Source organism: Bactrocera dorsalis, chromosome 5 (assembly GCF_023373825.1).
Source record: "Bactrocera dorsalis isolate Fly_Bdor chromosome 5, ASM2337382v1, whole genome shotgun sequence".
NCBI lineage: Eukaryota > Metazoa > Arthropoda > Insecta > Diptera > Tephritidae > Bactrocera > Bactrocera dorsalis.
This window is the reverse complement of record NC_064307.1, coordinates 52381806-52396184: the sequence shown is the minus strand read 5'-3', so window position 1 is coordinate 52396184 and position 14379 is coordinate 52381806. Positions and strand designations below refer to the sequence as shown.

Sequence of the window (14379 nt, the reverse complement as noted above, 5' to 3'; positions counted from 1 at the left end):
CGTTCTTAAGGACACAGTTATTGAGGTAGCTGCACAACTACATAACTGTGTCCATAAGAACGTGTGTATTATATTATTTGACAGATGAACGCTCTATGTGTTCCGAGCGAATCGAACGATTAAAGTCAAGGAGTGGTCAGCCACATAATTATTTTAGCTTTTTTTATACTCTCGCAACAAAGTTGCTAAGGAGAGTATTATAGTTTTGTTCACATAACGGTTGTTTGTAAGTCCTAAAACTAAAAGAGTCAGATATATGGTTATATATACCAAAGTGATCAGGGTGACGAGTAGAGTTGAAATCCGGATGTCTGTCTGTCCGTCCGTCCGTCCGTCCGTGCAAGCTATAACTTGAATAAAAATTGAGATATCGTGATGAAACTTGGTACACGTATTCCTTGGCTCCATAAGAAGGTTAAGTTCGAAGATGGGCAAAATCGGCCCACTGCCACGCCCACAAAATGGCGAAAACCGAAAACCTATAAAGTGTCATAACTAAGCCATAAATAAAGATATTAAAGTGAAATTTGGCACAAAGGATCGCATTAGGGAGGGGCATATTTGGACGTAATTTTTTTGGAAAAGTGGACGTGGCCCGCCCCCTACTAAGTTTTTTGTACATATCTCGGAAACTACTATAGCTATGGCAACCAAACTCTATAGAGTCGTTTCCTTCAGGTATTTCCATGTACAGTTCAAAAATGGAAGACATCGGATAATAACCACGCCCACCTCCCATACAAAGGTTATGTTGAAAACCACTAAAAGTGCGTTAACCGACTAACAAAAAACGTAAGAAACACTAAATTTTACGGAAGAAATGGCAGAAGGAAGCTGCATCCAGGCTTTTTTTTAAAATTGAAAATGGGCGTGGCGTCGCCCACTTATGGACCAAAAACCATATCTCAGGAACTACTAATCTAATTAATTTTACAGCAAAATAAAAAAAATATGTAAATGACGGATAATGAAATCTCGATTATCACTTTATCAAGCGAGAGTATAAAATGTTCGGTGACACCCGAACTTAGCCCTCCCTTACTTGTTTTATTAATGTTTTTTTTTAATTTAAAATTTGCATAAATTTGGTAAAAAGTTAACTACTGTTTCTGCGGTCCACATATTGAGTACCTAGGAGCTTGAAAAGTTTAAGTTCAACTTGGGCAATTTTTGGTCATTAGATGGAATACTTCAAAAGCCATTATTTGTTTTGATGAAATAATATCTCGGGACCCACTCCGTCGATTTGGACCAAATTTTGTACGTGGCATTCTCATCTTCCTATGCTACAGTGCGAAAATGAGTGAAAATTTTAGCGACATGCATACTTAAGATTGTATAACGACATAAAACTTTGTAGGAATAATGTCTTTCGAGTATGCCACTTTATCACCAAAAATTGTTCAAATTCCAAAAAAACTGTTCAACCCTGGTACCGAATATTTGGACATCAGTACCTAAAGTTGAATTTTTATCTCAAATAACGGTTAATGTGAGAGTATATAAGATATGTATAATTGAAATTGAGAGAGAAACTTTTCCTAATAAAAGTACGTCTGTGTATCAAAAATGTGTTGAATCGGGTCAATACTTCCCTTAGCTCCCATATACCTAATACAAAGATTTTCGAATTTCGGGTTAACTTTATACCGCATATATCGGCTAATATGTGAGATTGAAAGATATAGCGTGTTTTTCTTAAAACGGTGCATCTTTGTGCTTAGAATGAATAAAATCGGGTGAAAACTCGTCCTAGAGGCCTAACAAGCCTCATGTACCTGAAGGCACTTCCCTGGCTTTAATCCTTGCAATACCCAAATTTCCTTACTTGTTATATAACAGGTGGTACAAAACTAAACTCCCGATGTTTTTTGGAAAATGAAAAACTTTGATTCTGCTTGTGGATTATTTTTATTTGGTCTTTTAAATTTTTTTTACATCAAGTCGAGAATATCATGTAAATGTCGCCGCCGCAGTTTATTGTCATTTGAGCCCTTTTTATGGCATTTTCTATCACTTTGGCCAGAACTTCAGGCGATAGGTCCTCACATTCTTGATGAATATTGTTTTTAAGAGCTGGAAGAGGGTGAGGCTTGTTGACATAAACCCTCGACTTCCAAAAGCCCCACAAAAATAAGTCTGGAGCGGTCAAATCAAGCGATCTTGCTGGCCACTGCAAATCGCCATAACGTCAGCATATCGTTTGTGGCACGCAGTGTAGCGTACCATTGTTTATTTACGTGTATTTCATCGGACATTAGAGCTCAATTGCAAAATTTATAGCATCTTCTGATCATCTTCTGACTTTTGCGCCACCCTGTATATAATCCTATATCTATCTTAATTAGATTTAGGTGATACATACAACCGTTAAGTTAATCGAAAAATGTGCCTTTTTGGCACAAATTCAGGCACATAGATAACACTTTGCCAACTAATACTAATTGATTCTTGATTTGTGTACTATAGTTTGTGTACTATAGCATTTTAAATTGTGTTATATGGGAATTAGGCATGGTTGTGGTCCGAATTCGATCATTTTCGCACAGTAAGATAAAAATGACAGTGGAAAGTCATATATCGAATTTGTTTAAAAGCGGTGGAGCAGGTCCCGAGATATGCGATTTTACCTAGAAATGGGCGGAGCCACATCCATTGTCCAATTTTGACATCGGCTCCTATAAAGCCCCTTCATACCATCTGGGGATCAAAATTTAATATATTTGGCGTAATCAGTTATTGCACTGACGGACGTACGGACGAACAGTCAACCGGAGTCCATCTTTTATCGCCACCCTGATTATTTATATATACATATATGTATGTATAACGCTATGTCTCTCTCGATTAGTTTTAGATGATACGTACAACCGTTAGGTGAACAAAACTATAATACTCTGTAGCAATTGGTTGCAAAAATATAAAAAAAAATCTTTTATTACTTAGAGTTTCATGTAACTGTATGCAAATCAAAATTTGAGTTAGTGATTCAAAAACTACGATAGCACGAAAAGGAGCTGCCTTTATGTCGCGATGTCTGAATTTGGTATCTACGCAAAACTAATTCGGCTGTGTAAACTGACGTGGAGGAACACCAAAAGCTCCGTAAGGATCGGGAAGGATCTCTCGATACCAAACGAGGTTTCAGACAAGGCGATTCCCTTTCGTGTGACTTCTTCAACCTACTTTAATTAACAGAGAAGGTACCATCTTATATAAAAGAGTACAGCTGCTGGCATACGCCGATGATATCGATATCATTGGCCTCAACAACCGCGCTTTTAGTTCTGCTTTCTGCAGAATGGATAAGGCAGCGAAGCAAATGGGTCTGGTGGTGAACGAGGGCAAGACGAAATATCTGTCATCGAATAAACAGTCGTCGCACTCGCGACTATGCACTCACGTCATTGTTGACAGTCATAACTTCGAAGTCGTAGTTAATTTCGTGTATCTTGAAACCAGCATCAACAACAACAACAACGTCAGCCTCGTCAATATAACGCAGAATATCTCTTGCCAACAGGTGCTTCTTCGGACTAAGTAGGCAATTGAGAAGTAAAGTCCTCTTTCGACGAACAAAAATCAAACTCTATAAGTCACTCATGATTTCCGTCCTGTAATATGGTGCAGAGACATGGACGATGACAACATCTGATGAGTCGACGTCACGCGTTTTCGAGAGAAAAGTTATGCGAAAGATTTATTGCGTTTTGGTCACGGCGAATGGCGCATTCAATGGAACGATGAGTTGTATGAGATATACGACGACATTGACATAGTTCAGCGAATTAAAAGACAGCGTCCAGAAAAACCCTCTCCTCCATGAATGTACATAGGTTTCCTGATGTTTGTTGCACTACGATAACAAATATCCTGAATATATGTACATACATATATTAGAGTGCAGTCAAATGTTTTTATCTGCATTCTGTATACTCGTGAAATTTAATTTCATTTATTAGCAATTGTGGATATATGTAGATAATGGAATTCGTCTTTATATATGAATACATATATACATATGTATATTACACATGTTGTTTTGTTACTTTTCTTTTTACAATATCGCAATGTTCTTAATTTTAATAAACTTTTTTAATTAAAAAAATTTTCTTGCCGAAAACGAGGCCCTTCCCCACCGGTTAATCGCCTTAACATAACCGCGTTGTAATTGTACCCTTCTTGTATTCTACGTTGTCCGCAACCCAAAATTGGGCCCGCAGTTATGCTGAAAATGCAGAAATCTTGTGGACAATATATGTACATACATATGTTCACAGCCAAGGCTTACTAATTATGTATAATGTATTCTATACATAAGTAAGTATGTGATAAATTTAATGATATCATAACACAATTTATTTAACTAATATCATCTAGATTATTTTAGGTTAAATTCACTTATATGTTAAGGATCTCATAATACCCTAATTAACCGATGTGTGGACTTACACCACTTTAAACCATTAACTAAAACAGTGGTAATATTGTTCATAAAGAAGATATTAATATTAATTTTCCAGCCTAGTCAGCTAGAAGAATTAATGAGTTGGTTGTGTAAAGTGCCCACAATAACAACATATCGCGTAAATTCGCTCCGAACCACTGTGCCAGCATTCAAACAGAAATTACAAGAAATATTACATGAAAGATATACACAGCCACCCAAAGTGTATGAAATACCCAGTATTCCAGAGGTACTTTGCATTTTGCCAACATCGTTTAGCGTTGATATGAAGCAGAAGCAGTCAGACTTACAACGTGAGGTTGTAGTCGACAGCTGCTGTGGTGCGGCTTTACTACGCGGCGCTCATATCTATGCACCTGGCGTGCTTGCAATGGAGGCAGGTACCAAAATAAATGAGGAGGTTTTAGTCTACGCCGATTTGGCGGGTAAATGTAAGCAGGGTACAAATATTCGATATGATTCGCTCGATAAAATTTTTTTGGGCGTGGGTGTCGTACGAATGCAACGTCATCAGATTTTTGGACCTACAATGAGTAGTACTGCTGAGCCTTTGAAAGGAATTGCAGTGGAAATGATTGAAACTATGTCCGGCGTACCGACCATTGGTGATCTGAGCTGCAAAGAAGCGCTTCTTCAAAACCTGCCGTCTATTGTATGCGTAAGGGTACTGAATCCTCAACCAGGCGAACGTGTGTTAGATATGTGTGCGGCGCCCGGAAATAAAACAACTCATATAGCAGAGTTAATGGGTGATAAAGGTGAAGTAATAGCGCTCGATAAGGTAGCCAATAAAATCTCTGGCATGTTGGTAAAAATAACGAATTTAGCCTTGAAGAGCATACGCGCCTATAATTTTGACGCCACGAAAGCTTTCTGCGCAGATAAGGAAGCAGAAGACAATGAATGCTTGGGCATGCCACCTTTTGCCGCCAATACGTTTGATAAAATCTTACTTGATGCACCATGTAGCGCTTTGGGTAATAGACCGTTACTTGTGGGTCCGCCTAATATGTCCCAACGTATGCTCCAATCGTACCCAAAAGTTCAGCGAAAATTATTTTCCGCCGCAGTGCCATTGTTAAAACCAAACGGTGTTTTGGTTTATAGTACTTGCACAGTGACTGAAGAGGAAAATGAAGGCATGGTTGCTTGGGTACTAGAGAAATTTCCACAGATGAGGCTGGTCCCTGCAACTCCCCATCTTGGCGGCATTGGTCTTGAACAAACAGCTCTTAGCGATGTTGAGAGGTAATCTTAAAATTTACATATTTACATATATGTATAAACCCATATTAATTAATTATATTAACGATTTCAGGCAATACGTGCAACGGTTTGGTCAACAACCAAAGGAATTCGAAGGAATTCCCATTGACACCGTTGGATTTTTCATAGCAAAGTTTATAAAGGAATATTAAATGTCATGTGCTTGGAGACTGTAATTTCTGTTTTAAAGACTATGTCTGTATCATATGTACCCTATGCATTTCTTTCACTTTAAGTAAATATTAAAATCATGCAGTACTTGCTCAAAATTAAGTTCTTTATTTTTGTGTATTGACAACTTGGGTCTTTTTTTATTATAATACGTATATAACGGATTATTTGCCGATAGCTGTGATAATTATTGATATCAATGAATATTGGATCTTTTACATGCACATCTCAAGAGAACCGACAATGTATTTGAATAATTTACAAAAATTAATACATTATACGGATGAGGCATTTTGAATGAATTAAATCCACAAAGAAATAAAAATACATTGATGTCTTTTAAAAAACATATTAGAGATATAAATATACTAAGTTCTTAAAGAAAAAATTATAACAAACTTTAAAGTAAACCCAGCTTCGTTATGTGCATGCTTATCGATATTTTTCATAGGTTATGTTTATGTTTAGCAGTAAATATTAAATCTATCATTATTGGTCTACCTTAGGTTTGCTAAAGCAGAGTGCAGACATGAAACGATGATATTTATCGTTTAAACTTCTATAATTACAAATAATGTGAAAAAATGGATGCGTATGTATCCAAGAATGTTTTTCTCGATGTAATGTCATGTCGTGCACACTCCGTGTTATGGTGCAACATATGAGGGCCAGCATTACAAAAATTGTCAAATATCCTATTCAGCTACATGTTTTACGCGGCGATGTTTAATGCTTTGAATTCATCATCATGCATCTCAGTCATCATGTAAGTACCATCTTGCAATAGTAACACTACACGGCGTGTTCCTCCTATATAGAAGTATTGAAATGAAATGCTCACATATAATGTTTTCAATAGTATTTACCTGGAGACGGCATACCAGCCTGTATTACTTCAGCGGGTATATTAGCTTCCTGCCCGTCTGCACCGTCAGATGTTTGTATACAAAGCTGTCCGGTAGCTCCGCTACCACTAGCGGTAACAGCAACGCCTCCACTGCCAACATCCGCTTGCTGTTGCTGTTGCGCTGCAGCTAATGCTTGGTGTTGTTGCAATTCTGCCTCACTCATTGTAACTACCTGGGTAGTGCCATCTTCGTTTGTTGTTTTGACAATATATTGGGGCTCAGACATGGAGTCTGATTGTTGTAATTCGCTGGGGTTCTGTGCAACTGCTTCTGCAACAGCGTTGTCTAGTGTGAGTACTTGATTTTCATCACCATCGGCAGCAGCAACATAAGCAAATTGCTGCTCTCCGTCAGGACCCTGCGTTACGAGGATAGTTTTTCCTTCGGCATTCTTGCCGGCCACCTGATACACCGTGCCGTCTTCCCCAGTCACTAATAGTGGAGTGCCATCTTCATTAGTAAGCATTTGATCACTTGAAAAAAGCATTCCTGGATCAATATCTTGCAATGCCTGTTGCTGATGATCTTGTTGAAGAGTCAATTGCTGCTCACCACCCGTCATCAATTGGGTATGCATCACTCCACTTTGATTTTGCTGCTGCTGCGACATCACCTGGTCATCTTGTCCCAATATTTTGCCTATAATTTATGTATTTCATTAGTTCATAGTTGTTTCGAGTGCAGTGTGAAATCTTCTGTTTACCTGTTATGGGACATAATTGTGCTTGGTGTTGCTCCTCGTGTGCATATGTGCCGTCCGGTTGCTTACGTACACTAACGGCGCTCACTTGGCTCGTACGTCCACCACCCGTTGGCGGAGTAATCTGTTGTACTTTCTGGATCTGAATTTGCGACTGTTGTTGTCTAAGGTTCTGACGTTGTGCAATTGCATCTTCTCTTGTCATTACTTTCTTAGTGACTTTCAAATCGCCCGATTTGGACAGTTGCAGTATTTTCTGTTCCGGTGTAACAGTTTTCGTGCTACTGGCAGCAGTGGTTCGATTTACAAGTCCGGAACTTCCCTGGCGCGGTATAATCATGCGTCCAGAAGTAGGGGAAGCATGTTGTTGAACAGATGAGCTGGTAGTGTTGGCTATGCCGGTGCGCACATGCATTGATGTGCCACCACGTTGCTGTTGTGTTGTACTAGAATTCATAATAGTTTTTCGTTGTAGCGTGCTTCCGCCCGATGTTCGTTGGATGTGTTGCTGGCGCGAAATTGTGTTGATTTGGGTATTGCCCACTGTGGTAGTACCACCAGTTCCAACGCGGATTTGTGTTCGATTTACTGTTACGGAAGATGCCGGTTTGGATTCATTACCGCTATCACTACCACCGCTAACCCGTACTATACCTGTGCTGGATACAGCCGATTCTCCCTTCGAGAGTATACGTATTTGGGCCTCACTTTTTTGTGTTGTCTACAAATAAACAAATACGAAATACAAAGTTTTGTCTTTAGTAATTATGTTTTAAAAACTCAATCAAAAAGTGAGTACAACCAACAAAGTTATATTTTATACTTTTTATAAACAAACTTTTAACAGAAAGTCAATTAGTACATTCTTCGTTTTCGAACAATTAAAAATAAATTTAAAATCATTTGTTAAACCAGATACCAGCTTAAATATATATTTATTATATATATCACTTGCCAGTTAATGAACTTACATTACGGCTAGTGCCATTGAAGCCAGGCTTCTTTACTACACCGGAAGCATTTGCATCTTGGGTTATAATAATCTCTGCTGAATTCGGACCAACTGGTAACGACTCACCGCTAATTGTAGTTGGAGTACGTGTGCTGCTTGTACCATTTACCTTTACGATTTTAGACTAAGAATAATACAAATGATGACAATTTTTTGCTTCAATTTAAAACTGACAAATTTACCTCAATTGAAATAGCATTGCCATTCTTCATTCTTTTTACTGTGTGTGATGGAATAAGATCCTCTTCTAAGTCTTCTATTGTTGCTGTTGTACTAGGCAAATCACTTGCGTTAGAATCATTAAAGTCTGAATCTTCTAGTTTACGCTTTAAACCACCTACACCGACGGCCGAACTATTGCTAGTATTCATAGACCACTCTCTTTCACCATCCTGAGAGTTATTACAACTTCCGGCGACATCACTACCATTAGGAGAAGCTGCACCTGAAGGAATTTGATTACTTCCAGAGACCCACTGTTTCACCTGATCCATGGCTTTAGTTTTAGACGTTCGAGATGGTCTTGTTGACACGTCCGCACTTGCTGGCCTATTATTTTCGCCATTATCATTGTTACTGCTACTAACACTTTGTAATTTGCCTATACCACTTCCGTGTTTATTAGTGACACCGGATTCAGCTTTATTATCTGTTGCAGCAGCTTTACCTGCAGCTGTCAAAGCAGCTTGCTTTGCTTGTAAAGCTGCACGTGTCTCTTTTTGTCGCGCCAATTGTGTTTCAAATGTCTCCAGTAGGTGAGGGACATTTTCTAAGTGTGATGATGGCTCCCAAGTATTTTGTTCATGAGTTCGAGCCTCCCATTTCACTAAATATTCATGCATCTTTCGACGCGGGTTAAAACGTTTTGCAACAATTTTCTCCACATTTTCCTCAATCACCTCATCAGAGTTGGGAACAGTGCGTTTTGCACGTCGACTAAGGAGAATTTAAATGTAAGTAATAAAAATTTAATTTATACGTATGTAAAAATATTTCCTGTACTAACCTTAGAGGTTTTGTTGTATTACCAATGGGAATCTTATTTTGCGTTACCCCTCCTACTGCATCACTGCGTATAGTAACTGGTTTCTTAACAATTTTTTGTGCAGATGTTACTGCTCTATGAGTGGAATCATTTTCAATATCTTTATTACCATCTATAATTTTCGTTGGAGGTTTCAAATTAGCTACTTGCGGCTTGGTTTGCGTTAAAAGCTCTAAATAAGGTATGTCATTTAAATATATTAATAGACCAGAAAATATTTACTTACTTCTGCCAGGTGAAACACTTTCATTAGTGTTGTTTACGACAGTTTTAGTTATTTTAACTGGCATTTCTTGTAGACCACCTTGACCTACTTTCGCAAAAGATTGTATTGTTTTACCGGCTACAATCCATGTTTCTCGCAGACTTTCATCCATTTTCACCCATGTTTGATAAAGTGCCCAAGAATTGGGGCTCGCTGTATTTGAGTCCTTATTATTATTTAGTTGTGTGGCTTTCCACAGCAAAAAGGCCCATATTTTAGGTTTAGTGTCATTACATTCACGTACGTTGGTGTTCTCCTTTTGGCAAGGTTTTTGTTTATGATCATCAAAGTCTTCAATAAAGTGGTACACATTTAGACAGCGGCCACAAACAAGAACGTCCATTGAAGCCATTTCCTCTTGTGCCGCTGAAAATATATTACATTTAATAATAAACATCACTCAACATAATAAAGGTAAAATAAATCCTTACTTTTAATTAATTTGGCATGCTTTCCAATTTCCGTAGGTGTGATATCTCTTCCGACCATGGTGAAAAGTTATACTACTTAACCAACGTCTGCAAAGTATATATTTCAATTTTATATTGCTAGAAGTGTTTATCCCTAGTCTTTGCGCCAAATATATTAAAACGATCAATACATTGTTATAAATTGTCACTTGTTGAAACATATAAATAGCAAATTTATGTACTAAGTTTATTGTTAATATATATACATGAATTTAGAATTGGTAAAACTATTTTGTTAGGCTTTTCTTCCTACTTTTTTAAAGTTTTCACTTGAAAATACAGAATTCCTATACTATAAACTTTGTATTAAGTTATAAAACTATACATAAGATTTACGGCACATCATAACTATTAATTTTCTTTTCAAATTTCAAATTACATATTTTAAGATCACTTCCACTTTATACTAATTTTTGCTATAAACAATTAAACCTACTGAAATTCGCTATATTGATGCTGCTGCTGTGTCCGAACTAAATGTAAAACAAGTGTATTATTACACGAGGCGACAAAAGTTGCTAATTATCGGGCGATTCTGTTTTGCTGTCGCCCATTACCTTCACACGAGCAACTTGTGTTGCGCAACTCTGTTCGAGTTTTTTTCTCAATTTCTTTCACTTTACTTTAACCCATTGTCTACTCTTTACTTTAACCCATTGTCGTTTCTTTTTCCTTATGGGTATTTGGGCCACTCTATCACATATATTAATCAGTTCTGACAATTAAGAAATACATTTTATTTATAATTCAAAATTAAAACAAAGATTATATGACAGACTTTCACATACATATGTCACCCTTTTCACTATCGTCTGAATCAATTTGTATGGCTTTCTCCATACATTTCACAATATCTTTAATTAATTCGATTTTTTCGTCATACTCCATTTTCTAAAATATTTATATTATATTATGTATATCTGTATACATATTTGCAAATTACTTGCCAAAAGATGAAATTAAATTTTTTAAATATATTCAAAATATTAATTTCAAAAAATATACTCAAATGCAACTATGTACTACGAAAGAAAGAACACGAATGCCGAAAAACGTCGCAGCGAACTGCTACGAATAAGAACACAAAGCGAGTTGCTGAACACTGGAAACTCGGCGCGATTCTCCTCTCCTCGTCGCCCCCTCGCCTATAAACCAAGAGTTGCCGAGACAAAAGTTGCTGCGTGTAATAAGCGAGCAAGTAAACGCAAGATTTTCCGTTCGTTAGTAAAACGTAGCACTCGCGGCATACGCGTTTGACCAATCAAAATGGCGACAGCGGCAGTGCATAGGGATTTGTGTCGAACGGATATTTGAAAATAGTATCAACTCTAAAATTTTCTTTAATTTTAATAAAATTTTTACTAGTTCAAAATTTTAAGAAGGAAGTTAATCAATCATAAATAGTGAGTTGAAACTTAAACTTGAATATTATATATTAGTTTATATATCAATGAAAAAAGTATTATTTGTTTAAGGTATTCCCAGCAAAAATATATTGCAACCATATTGTTAGAACATATAAATAATTTCCAAATCTTGTGGCAACATCCCCATCTGAACCAATCAGTAAAATTTATGTTAATTAAACAGCTGTTTCGTTGTTTTATTTACTGAACAGTTTCGTATATTTAATTTTGGCATATCAATTTTCAACTAGGATATTAAAATATCAACAATGGCAGATATAGATGGAGAAGATCCTAAAGAATATCGCTGGGAAACTGGCTACGAAAAAACATGGTATATAAGTAGCTATTTTACCGAGATTATTGCAAATTCCTTAACGTTATCCTATTTGTGGTTCTCAGGGAAGCTATAAAGGAAGATGATGACGGTCTTTTGGATGGCGCCATTGCAGAGATTATTCAAAAGGCTAAACGCAAACGACAGGCACAAAAGACACAACAAAATCGTTTGGGAATGATGCGGCACCTTTATATTGTTTTGGATTGCTCTGAATCCATGACTGTCCCAGATTTGAAACCTACTCGAATGTTATGCACCATTAAGGTTAGCTTATTATTTTTAAATATATTTTAAATTAATTTTTTGTTTAGCTTCTGGAAATTTTTATCGAGGAGTTCTTTGATCAAAATCCTATCAGCCAGTTGGGTCTAATTGTTCTGAAAGGCAAACGCGCCGAAAAACTCACGGAACTAACCGGCACATCAAAACTTCATTTGAAGGCCCTGGAAGGGTAAATAACTGTTGAGTGTTGTTTAGATCTTAAACTTAGTAGGTTAACAAATATTTTTAATTTGTTTTAGCGTTAGTAAAATTCCACTTACGAGTGAGCCTTCGTTGCAAAATGGTCTTGACTTAGCTATGAAAGCGTTAAAAGTCGTGCCCAGTCATGCTTCCCGAGAAATACTCATAATTATGGGTTCCTTGACCACATGCGATCCTGTTGACATTAATAGTACTATAAATGCCCTTAAAGCAGATAACATACGATGCTCTGTGATTTCACTATCTGCTGAAATACATGTCTGCCGGCATTTAACTCAACAAACTGACGGCTCTTATGGTGCTGTGCTTGATGATGCTCATTTCCGTGACCAGTTATTAGCACATGTAGATCCGCCACCAGCAGCGCAAACCCAAGAAAATTCTTTAATAAAAATGGGTTTTCCTCATGCTAAGACGGATGGTGGCAAGGATCCACCACTTTCAATGTGTATGTGCCACATAGAAAATACAGAGGAACCGAGTAAGCTAACATCAGGTGGTTACCATTGCCCGCAGTGCTTTAGTAAATATTGCGAATTGCCGGTTGAATGTCAGACATGTGGCTTAACATTGGTTTCAGCGCCACATTTGGCTCGATCCTATCATCATCTCTTTCCAGTGCAGCATTTCACCGAGTTGGAATTCAACGGGCAAGCGGCGAATTGTTATGCATGCCAGAAACCTCTAACGGAAGCAATGGATAAAAATGTATACCGATGTGAGAAATGCGCTCAAGTTTATTGTATTGATTGCGATATATTCATTCATGAGACTTTGCATACATGCGTCGGTTGCAACACAGGAAATTCAAATAGAAACTAGAAATTAAGTTGATAAGATACTTAATACATATGTATGTCCAAAAGTAAAATAAAATAAAAAATGAGTGGTACTGTGAGCGTCAAAAATAAGTAAACAGCAGTTCTATCAATATTAAAGTGTTTATAACAACGCAGTCTTTAATGCAACAATAAAAAGTTGTATTACAGAATTCAAGGCTAATATTATAAGAGTTTAACTTAGTATAAATAATAAACAAAAATTAAACACAGCCAAAAGTAATTTAATAGTTATTTCGGGGAAGCGCCAAATATCCTTTGGAAACCGTTATTATTCAAGAGCTTAAGTGCAGTAAAACATATTTTTTATATCATTATGTTTTTTTTTTGAGGTTAAGTCGCTAAAATATCAATATTTGTAATGAGCAAGCGAACGACCACTGAAACGGTTAAAAACTCATATTAGATTTGCACAAAAAAGATAAATCTTTGCGCGAAATCGGAGAAATAGTTAGAAGACACTATTGCACAATAAAAAAAAATATTAATAAACATGGTACACATCAGACAGTTGAAAATTTGACACTGAAGCGCGATAAATATATAGTACGGGAAGTAAAAACAAATCCAGCTTCAAACGCTGCTCTAATATCAAAAGATATAGCGGAGACATTGGGTAAACCAGTAAGTGCCAGTACAATCAGGAGAACTTTGCACAAAAGCGGTTTGCATGAACGAGTACCACGCCAAATGGCCTATACATCAAAAGCGAATAACAGATGAACTTGAAATTTGCAAAAAAGTATTTAAATCAGGCTGAAAATTTCTGGGAAAACATTTTTTATACAGACAAAAGCAAATTCGAAATATTTGAATCGAAAAAGTTTCCCAAAATTTGGAGATCCAAAAATAAAGCCTTTACTGATAAGTGTGTTACCCACACCGTAAAGCACGGTGGAGGATCGCCTATGGTCTGGGGCTGTATGGCAGCATCTGGTGTTGGGAATTTGGTTTTTATTGAGTCCACGATTAACACATTGGATTATTTCAACATTAAAAAAAAAAT

The 14379-nt window shown here is 36.9% G+C and overlaps 3 protein-coding genes across 9 annotated transcripts in view; 2 read left to right on the top strand and 1 right to left on the bottom strand.

The window, feature by feature from the left end:
* The window catches only part of LOC105225246 (tRNA (cytosine(72)-C(5))-methyltransferase NSUN6), an 83989-nt gene extending 77974 nt beyond the window's left edge, over nt 1-6015 (top strand). For 3 of the 4 annotated variants that reach the window (XM_011203633.3, XM_011203632.3, XM_011203630.4), the window contains exons 2-3: nt 4524-5716; nt 5787-6015. In XM_011203633.3, coding sequence (XP_011201935.1) covers nt 4545-5716; nt 5787-5886 — 1272 coding nt within the window. In that variant the 5' untranslated portion in view covers nt 4524-4544 and the 3' untranslated portion in view covers nt 5887-6015. Of the gene's footprint in view, nt 1-414; nt 4321-4523; nt 5717-5786 lie in introns of all 4 variants that reach the window. The other variant, XM_049457901.1, reaches the window with a different exon arrangement.
* LOC105225245 (uncharacterized) lies at nt 5991-11523 on the bottom strand. 4 transcript variants are annotated; one of them, XM_049457896.1, is made up of 10 exons: nt 11506-11523; nt 10742-10795; nt 10267-10353; nt 9797-10201; nt 9532-9742; nt 8708-9461; nt 8485-8649; nt 7517-8234; nt 6772-7452; nt 5991-6715 (listed from the first exon to the last, which is right to left on the bottom strand). In XM_049457896.1, exons 3-10 carry the CDS (start codon nt 10322-10324, stop codon nt 6618-6620), a joined length of 3090 nt encoding a protein of 1029 aa, XP_049313853.1. In that variant the 5' UTR covers nt 10325-10353; nt 10742-10795; nt 11506-11523; the 3' UTR covers nt 5991-6617. The 4 variants fall into 4 exon arrangements, with proteins under 4 accessions (XP_049313853.1, XP_049313854.1, XP_049313856.1 ...); XM_049457897.1 differs by lacking the exon at nt 11506-11523 and having other exon boundaries at nt 10267-10404; nt 10742-10775; XM_049457899.1 differs by lacking the exon at nt 11506-11523 and having other exon boundaries at nt 10559-10757.
* A 335-nt stretch (nt 11524-11858) lies between these two features.
* On the top strand, nt 11859-13428 carry LOC125775289 (general transcription factor IIH subunit 2). The gene is made up of 4 exons (XM_049457902.1): nt 11859-12045; nt 12114-12315; nt 12363-12502; nt 12573-13428. The coding sequence occupies exons 1-4, from the start codon at nt 11981-11983 to the stop codon at nt 13354-13356; spliced, it is 1191 nt and encodes a 396-aa protein (XP_049313859.1). The 5' UTR covers nt 11859-11980; the 3' UTR covers nt 13357-13428.
* The last annotated feature ends 951 nt before the right edge of the window (nt 13429-14379 follow it).